Here is a 9,182-nt window from a genome sequence, read left to right as displayed (position 1 = left end):
TCGGCGCTGGTTGAAGGAGTCCGTGTTTGGGTCGGTCTATTTCATTGTCAGTAGGCAGTAGCTGGGGTGATCGTTTCAGTGTTCGTGGAGTGCACAAAAGTCTATGTTAGTAGCCGGCCAATTTGTTTTTCCACTGTAATTACTGCCGATGTTTTCTTCACAATGGTGTGGAGTCTATGTTAGTAATCGGCCAATTTGTTTTTACATTGCTCAACGCTATCTTCTCATATTTTTGCACATTTTCTTTGTCAAGTACAAAAGACCCCCTTGGTAACTCCTTCATATGACAAAAATATCCTTTGGCGCACAAAACTGAGGAACGGTCAGCTACAGTGAACTCGTTTTATACGACTTACAAACAACAGAAGGCAGATTCTTCAATCTGCTCGGTAGACTCAAACTCGATCTCTCTTAACATTGGCTATTAAGTTGACAATTTGACCATGAGTTTCTACTCAATATGACCCAACACCGAAGGCTACTCATGCCTCGACCCAGAAATTCATGCAATTGTCTTCACACAAACATCGTTTGAGTTGAACTCTTAAAAGCCAAGACTGTCAAAAGATGATGTTACCATCGATCAGTCAGAGAAAAGGTACACATTATTAGTCTTGTCAGTAAATGAATACTAATGTAAAGAACCTAAGTAACTTCATGTCTGGCGTCTGACATATCCAGAACACAATCAGAAGGATAGCTCTTCAAAATGCCTAGCCGTCAGAACCAAAATCCATATCAGAAGAGCTATACTCATTCTTAAGTTCCACAACAAGACACCCGGAAAACAGCTCCAAGTCAGGCACCCGAATACAACACTCAAGCTCAACGATGCTTATCCCTCGCACCCTTGACCTCATGGGTGAGCATCCTGGGAGCAATCGCCATCGCCATGAGCTCCTGGAAGAGGAGCTTACATGCGTACGGTATATGAACCTGTGCAAGAGAACATAGACAATACGATTACTTACTCTGGCAAAGCGAGCCAAGGAAGATAGCTCAAGGGGCCATTTGGAAGTATAGTATTTCTTGATGAGGTTTTGGCATTCAAGTCAAATCTGAAATAAAGATGGCCTAGGATCGGAGCAAAATAAAGAGGGCCTAGGATCGGAGCAAAATAAAGTTCTACTTACCTGGACAATGTCAGTTTTGTTCTTGCAGCCTCTGCATTCGAAGGAATTCTTCTTGAGATTGGCAATGGCAATGAGTCCACACTTCTCACAAACATGCACTCTGTAAGCATCGCTCTGGTCAAATAACCTTTCCTTCAAGAAAAAAGCAGCTCCATGAGCAATCATGCAATCCCTCTCCATTTCTCCAAAACGGAGACCACCATCACGTGAGCGCCCCTCTGCTGGCTGTCTGGTCAGTATCTGGACAGGACCACGACCTCTAGAGTGAATTTTGTCATCCACCATATGCTTAAGTCTCTGGTAGTAAGTTGGACCTAAGAAAATCATTGCAGTCAATTTTCTCCCAGTATGACCATTGTACATGGTCTCAAATCCACGCATCTGATAGCCACACTTGTGCAGTGCTTTACTGATGTTATCCACCTGAAATGTAAGTTAAAAATTAATGAGTACAGACACATTAAAAGTTAAGTTTAAATGCAGTTAGACAAGAGGTTACAAACGCTATTAAAAGATCACATGAGGAGATTGATATATTTTTCTTGAGAACAATTAGAGTAGAAGATCAATGAGTCCCCAAAGATTACTCACAGTAACATCAGTGAAAGGAGTTGCATCTCCTTCCTTTCCCATGTGAGCCGCGACTTTACCCATAATACACTCAATCAGCTGGCCAATAGTCATACGGGATGGAATAGCATGTGGATTCACAATGATATCCGGTGTGATGCCTTCGATTGTCCATGGCATGTCCTCTTGTGTGTAAGTCATTCCAACAGTTCCCTTCTGACCATGCCTACTGCTGAACTTATCTCCTATTTGTGGTATGCGCACTGATCGCATTCTAACCTTGACAAATCTTAAACCATCAGCATTCGTTGTCAACAGAACCTGCAAACAAACTTACTTAGGAGCTGTTTGTTTGAAACTGAAAACACCACATAGAAACATAAAAGTGGTGGCAGAAAGCCAAAAACAAACAAACCTGATCCACCATCCCACTTTCACTGTGACGCAGAGAAGTACTATGATCACGCTTTGAGTATCTAGTAGCTTGCCCTTGAGCATCATCTTGTGGAATTGGAGATGTCTTCCCAATAATGACATCTTCCCCAGAGACCCTTGTTCCCTGATACATGAATTATTTATACATTATAGGCAATCAGCAGCACAGTTGAGTGATAAAGATAAGCCTAGAGTAACAAAGGCCTCTACTTACCGGTGGTGCAAGGCCATCATCATCTAATTTATCGTAAGACCCATGGCGCATTCCCTACAAGGAAAAATACAAGAATGTTAGTTCATCAGATCTGCTTAGAGAAAATGCATGATGAATTATACAAAAAATCACCATAGTGTTCTCCCTATTTGGTCGACCAAATTCCTCTTTGACAAGAGTTCCCATCTTCTTTTCCTCATCTCTGCATATGGAGTTTGAATTATTAGATTGGGCATTTGGGTAAATGAGTGAGTGGCAGCATGCTTACACTAGAATATGCTGAAATGCTAGCTGTACCTGTAAGAGCGGAAAAATAGTGATCTGAAGAACCCACGATCTATTGAAGATTGGTTCATAATAACCGAATCTTCTTGGTTATATCCAGAGTAGCATGCAATAGCAACAATTGCATTCTTCACAGAACACCAAAGCAAGATATTAATAATTACATAAAATGCAAAGATCCAGAATATGATTAAAAAAGCAAACAGAGTGCCCCGAGTTAAGATTGTTTACTTACAATGCCAGCTGGTAACTGCCTGAAGTGCAAATGCTCCATAGCACGAGTAGTAACAAGAGGCTTTTGTGGGTAGTACAGAACGTAGGCCAATGTGTCCTGAATCCAAATGGTGGGTGATGAAGGTTCAAACCAAGACCGACCATCAAACCAAGATACCAAGACAAATGGCACTCACCATTCTTAACTGATAGTTGGTAACATAGATTCCCATGGCTTGCTTTCCCATAGCAGACTGATATGTATTACGAGGTGACTGTAATCAAAGAAATGAATTAGACATGTTTAAAAACATATGCAGTGGATTAGCATTGTGTACGGGGATGAGTCACCTGGTTGTGATCAGGAAAAGGAATAATTGACGCACACACACCAAGTATCAATGAAGGGTGAATCTCACAGTGCGTATAAGTCTCAGAATATGCCTCCCCTGGATTATGCCTCGAAGTTTCAAGGTCCTGAAATTTTAATGTGTTGGCATTACTAGCAGAGCATGAATCGAGGATGAAGGAAAAGCCTCAGCATAAAGAAATGCGAATAGAACGAAGAAACAAAGATGTTTCATGTAAAGGAATGCCAATAGAATGGAGAACTTGGTCAGCCCACAACTGTTCAATCAGGTATACTTCAAATGCAAACAGAACTTACACGTATAGTCATAGAGATCATAGTAGTTTCTTCCTCTTCAGTGTCTATGTACTCTATAAATCCTTTGGCAACCAAGTCATGCCAACCTTCATCAGGAGTCTCCTGGATGACCATACAGTAGGATAATATACGAGCATATGAGAAAAAACATACATGCATGCCAATTCAAATTTGAATAAAAACTAGCATAAATTAAAGAATATCAGACCCTTTGCTGCAATGCTCGGATATGTTTCTTCTTAATTAGAAGCCTCTGGTTTTCAACGATAAACAGTGGGCGACTGCAACGCCCATAATCAGTATAGAGTCGAAGTTCTTTCAGACGAATATCACGAACGACACCAACTTCAGTGTTGACATCAATCTGAAAATTAACAACATTCAGCATGTAATTTTGAGACCTGGATCTCATTAAAAATCACATACCAGCAATTAATGGCTTTCTTCTTAACATGTTCTATGCTAAAGAAATTCAAGATGTATATGTTTACAATACATCTTGAAAATGATCTTTACTTTGGATAGCAAGCAGATATCAAACAAAGTTAGGGTTGCATATGGAAGGGCAACAAAATCACATCAGTTTTATTAATGGAGTGCTCCAATCTATTAAATATACAAATTATGCAGATAATATATGTTTTTCAATACTCATATCCATTCTGCTACGATGCCAGCAGCTTTTAGCATGAAACAGGAGAAGCAGGGTACAAACCTGTCTTCTTAAACGACGAAGGGTCTTCACCAATAGGTCAGGATTCCTATGAATTCCAACCCAACAACCATTGACAAATATTTTAGCAGCTTGAGGAATGACTGCCGGTGATATCTCCTGTTAAAAAAGAATCAAGAACGAAATCAGTGACTGTTGTAACTGGTAAATGACACAAAACTTTAACCTTGGGTAAGATAGGCAAATGAAAATGCATGCGCACACATTGAGAAGGGGAAACAAACCTCAAAATTTTCTGTGCCCCACTCTTCCAAAAATTCCAAAATAGGATTTGCGGCAGAACCAACAGTGATATAAACCATCAAGGCAAGATTTTTAACCAAGCCACAAGCCTGAATAAAGGTGTATAGAATATAAACCATTGACCAACTCCTTTGACAAAAGAGAATTTTAGAATGCGAATAACTTACCTGTCCTTCAGGTGTTTCAGCAGGGCACATCATTCCCCAATGAGAATTATGCAATTGGCGAGGTTTTGCCAGTTTCCCTGTTAATAAGATATTAAGATCAATAACCTAAGGCGAGGTTTTCAATGGGAAGTAATGTATGACAACAATTTGAGCAATATCAACCTTCACGCCCAATGGGAGAGTTCAACCTCCGAAGATGTGATAATGTAGAAGCATACGTAAGGCGATTAAGCACCTTGGTGTCAAAAGAAGAAGAAATATTAAGAATACATACGGGAACGTTCGTTCGCTAAACCAAATTGTATTAAAGCATACACGTGAATGTGACATGCAAATGTACACACCTGAGACACACCGGCTCTTGTACCAGCTTGGTTAGCCTGTCCCCAGTTTCCAGTAGCAAGGGAATACTTCAAGCCACTAGTAATGGTTTTAGCTTTAATAGCAAATTGCAAATTAACTTCCTTCCCATTATCGACACACTGGGTTCAACAGAAACAGCAGTTAGCAATTAACAGGACTGAGAAATAGACAGAGGATGGTCATTGAAACAAGGGAGAAACCTTCTGAACATATGACCTCACATCCCTCGTCAATTTCCTGAAAAGCTGATTTTGAAAGGAAGAACAACATAATTAAGCTCCCAGCTGAAGAAAAAAGAAGATATAAACACACTCAAATTTGCTAGCATATTGTAACAAACCATTCTGAACAGTCCTCCAAGCAATGGACCTGCAAGGTCGAGCCTTTTGTTGCCGTAATGATCTCTGTCATCTTCAGCTCTTCGACCAAGAGCACACATCAACAGGCGGTGAATAATATACCTGCATAATGAGGTAGGAAATTAGCCTATCTGCTTTGTAACAAGCTGCATCATAGAATGCAAACTTTTTGATTGACAACAGACTAATGTGCAGAATGGAACACATACCCAAAGTAGTATGCCTTTTTAGTTTCACAGAATTCGCCTACACCAACATGGGGCAGCATTTCCTTTTGAAGTATCTCTTTCGCATACCTAAGTTAAGGAGGTGAGTACTAAATTTTTTTACTCTTCTAGCAAAAAATGTAGAGACATACTTTATTCTTTTTTCTCGAGTTACACCAACTGTAGCACCACGCTTTCCAATGTAGTCCAGAGCAACCTACAGATAAGGCTTGTCAAAGCTTTACCCATGAAATAATATCAATGTAGCAACTTATATAACTACTTAAGTTCCAACCAAAGCTCAATTTAAGATGTGCCCCAGCAAGCAAGAACAATTTAGTTTCATGACATAAATTCAAGTAGATGTGATATCAATGCAAGTAATAAAGAACAATTTAGTTTCACTTATCAATAGCTCAAGGAATACCTGCTGATTTTGAATGACAAAAGCTTCCTCCAAAGATGGGCGCAGCAATTCCATCATTTGTGTATCGGAGAAATCGTAGCATATGTGCTCCAGTATATCTTTGTCAGCAACAAATCCTAGTGCTCTAAACACAATGATGATGGGAATATCTGCACGAATGTAGGGCAGAGTAGCACGGATATATTGACCAGATGAACCCTGCAACATAGGAAACACTTAATAGCGTTAACATCCTAACATTAGTTCAACTCACTGCATTCCCACATATATATGCCATGTAAGAAGGCAACCCTAGACTGATACGCATGCATCTGTGACGAACTATTTGCAAGGCTTCAGTAAGTTACTGACCCCTTTCGCGCCTGCTCGGGAAAGCATCCGAACAAACATGCTACTAGCAGGTCTGTTCTGGTTCTCTGCCATTGAACGGACTTCACCCACATATGCAAACTTATTTGGTTGCCTCTTCTTAAACACATAGACATGGTTAGTGCTCATCTTCTCCTGGGCAATGAGAACCTTTTCACTACCGTTGATTACAAAATATCCTCCTTGGTCATAAGGGCACTCTCCAAGTTCTGTGAGATCCTTTTCAGATTGTTGAAACAGTGTGCAGTAACTAGAACGCAGCATGATTGGAACCTGCAGCAGGAAAAACAGTTAGAAATCAAAGAATACAAACAGCGCATACTACAAGCATGTGTCAAGTTGTTAGCCACAACACCTTTCCAATGAAGACTTTCGGATACTCCGCAGTTTCTGTAACTTCTTCACAGTCATGTCCTTTCTTTACAACTCTGTATGATACATCTACATAAAGTGGTGCTGAGTATGTCAGATTCCTGAGCCTTGCTGATTTGGGGAACAAGGTAGCAGTCTCTCCATCAGCTTCAGTCATCATTGGTTTGCTCAGATAGATTTGACCAAAGCTGATCTTGTGGAGTGTCTAGAGAAGAATCAATACCATCGTAAGTGATAGATCAAGGAAAATGGTGAAAATAATAATTAGAAAGCATGGTTTAAACTGAAAGGGCATTAGCAAGTGTGCACATGGTAGCATTAGCAACATTCAGAATTTGCCATGAACTCACAGAGGGTCTATGTGTGCATTTTCTTTGTTAAGTAACAGAAATACGTCTACACCATTGTTGGCATGCACTTCTATCCTAGAGATGTGAACTGTGCTCATGTAAGGCTTATAGCTCATGAAAAAAAAAAGTTGGACTCTGATCATGCCAGCCAGAAACAACATTCATCTTCAGAACTTGTGGGGCAGTTCATTCCCTATTACCATAGTGGATATATTCACTTATACTGATTAAAGCTTAACAGCACCCACATTAACGCTGTAGTTCTTGTTCGCATAGGCAGGGCATTTTGTTAAGAAAACAGCCAGTGAGAACACTTGAAATATACATTGTTCAGTGGACTATAAGACACCAAGGCATAGTCTGGCAACACAATGACTAGAACAACAATGACCAGCCAGTTCTTCACATTTTTAAGGAAAAGGGAATTTGCCCCAGCTCCATTTCAGTTTCTAACCTTTAGCATAAATATATCTTTATTTCACTTGTAACATTTATTCTATGGAGTATAGAAGAACTGATGTGCCTTCTCACACCAGTGTTAAAAAGGTCCTCATAGTTTGTGATTACATAATTAATTAATTAATTAATTGGCTTCAACTCTATTATAACAACACAATAGTTACATATTTCTGGATTTCCCAGTACAATTTCATCAGTTTACACTGATGAAAACAGGCAAAATAACAGAAACCGTCTTGACAGTCAAAACCCTGAGACAAATACCCATGAGAAATAACTGAAACTAGCCAACAAGCATGTCTGCAAAACTCATTCTAAGCATTCCTAGTGCCACACTCTGAAATTCAAGCTCTAGCTGCTATCCGAAAGGGAGCTTGCAAAGGAGCTCTCATCCGAACACAGCCAAGCAATTCCACCCTTCAGAATCAAAATTCAATCCAACCACCACCAACACAGTTATTTGTTGCTTATCATTGTCAAAATTCTCAGACCCCCACCATAAAACACCAGCAAGCAGCCGAATACTCCCGCAAAACCCTAGCCGGTCATCTATTTTAGCAGCGCCCCATCTAATCTGAGACCCGCCCGTCACCAGCTAGTCGTACCAAGGCCGCCAAACCCTAACCGACCAAGCTAAGAGCAAAAATTAAGCCATATTTGGTATGGTCGGGAGGGCAACCTCGGCGAACTCGGCCTGGCGGCCGGGGTTGTGCTGCGACTCGGGGCGGATCTCGATGTCGGCCGACTCGTCGACGATCTCCTGCATGGTGTTCTGGATGAACTCGTCGAAGGAGTCGAGCTGCTGGCGCACGAGGCCCTTCTCCTCGAAGTAGGCGGAGATGACGGCCCAGGCGTCCTCCTGGGTAATCTCCTCCTCGTCCCGCGCCTCCTCCTCCTCATCCTCCCCGTCCCCGCCGCCGGCGTATCCCCCCTCAACCTCCTCCTCAGCTCCGTACCCCCGGTGCTGGAGGTGCTGGTGCCCTCCCATATCCATCTCCATCCCCTCCTCGTATTCGTCGTCCTCCATCGCCGGAGCGAGCCGCAACCCTAGCGGCGCTCGGGGATGGGGTGGGTGTGTCGGCTCTCCGCCTCTCGCGAGGGGGAGAGGGGAGATGGGGGGAGGGGCGGAAGCAGGAAGTGAGGAATTGGGGGCGCTCCGCCGATCTGGTTCAGTCTATATTGGGGGCGCAGGGGAGGTCGGTTTCCACTTTCCAGTGCGGGTGTTTGTGCGCTGGGCCTGTTTAGGCCTCGTTTGGTGACGACGGAAAGTGGGCCTGATGCGTATTAGTAACAGTCCAGTACCATGTAAAAGGGCCGGGTATAGCCTAAAAAATGTTAAAGGGCCGGAAACAATAAAAATAATATTATATATTATATATAAAGAAACTAATAAAATGATATAAAACGGTACCGCCTCTGTAAACTTATATAAGGCATTTTTGCAGTTCTACATTATACTACTAGTTTATAGAGGGAGTAAAAAGCATATGCTGACAATATATACTTAGTTCTTAGTTTCAGTCAATTGTTAATGTGTTATTAGTCAATGGAGTCAGTTTGTTTGCTAAAAGGAAAAGGATAATTTCATGTTCCCAAAATGAAAACTCTCATGCTACA

General features: G+C 41.5%; 1 protein-coding gene across 1 annotated transcript; it reads right to left on the bottom strand.

Moving 5' to 3' along the window:
- Window positions 1–558: 558 nt before the first annotated feature.
- LOC123122719 (DNA-directed RNA polymerase II subunit RPB2) lies at window positions 559–8,712 on the bottom strand. Its single transcript, XM_044543047.1, has 25 exons — window positions 8,245–8,712; window positions 6,740–6,961; window positions 6,367–6,657; window positions 6,016–6,213; window positions 5,741–5,805; window positions 5,592–5,678; window positions 5,364–5,484; window positions 5,224–5,268; window positions 5,005–5,142; window positions 4,823–4,895; window positions 4,661–4,737; window positions 4,475–4,582; window positions 4,233–4,349; window positions 3,726–3,881; window positions 3,518–3,619; window positions 3,202–3,327; window positions 3,048–3,125; window positions 2,873–2,968; window positions 2,650–2,765; window positions 2,485–2,554; window positions 2,353–2,406; window positions 2,119–2,262; window positions 1,725–2,024; window positions 1,134–1,556; window positions 559–936 (listed from the first exon to the last, which is right to left on the bottom strand). The coding sequence occupies exons 1-25, from the start codon at window positions 8,590–8,592 to the stop codon at window positions 826–828; spliced, it is 3,666 nt and encodes a 1,221-aa protein (XP_044398982.1). The 5' UTR covers window positions 8,593–8,712; the 3' UTR covers window positions 559–825.
- Between the last annotated feature and the right edge of the window lie 470 nt (window positions 8,713–9,182).

The sequence above is a fragment of the Triticum aestivum genome, chromosome 5D (assembly GCF_018294505.1).
Source record: "Triticum aestivum cultivar Chinese Spring chromosome 5D, IWGSC CS RefSeq v2.1, whole genome shotgun sequence".
Lineage (NCBI taxonomy): Eukaryota > Viridiplantae > Streptophyta > Magnoliopsida > Poales > Poaceae > Triticum > Triticum aestivum.
Note: the sequence above shows the minus strand (reverse complement) of the source record. Positions and strands in the feature narration are given on the sequence as shown.

Bases quoted from the DNA above. Each gene is read 5' to 3' on its own strand.
- LOC123122719 (XM_044543047.1), bottom strand. From the start codon at position 8,592: ATGGAGGACGACGAATACGAGGAGGGGATGGAGATGGATATGGGAGGG. The intron at 6,658-6,739 runs GTGTTGTGGCTA...TTCCTGCTGCAG, and splicing joins CGAAAGTCTTCATTGGAAAG to GTTCCAATCATGCTGCGTTC. The intron at 4,896-5,004 runs GTGTGTACATTT...TTTGACACCAAG, and splicing joins CAAGAGCCGGTGTGTCTCAG to GTGCTTAATCGCCTTACGTA.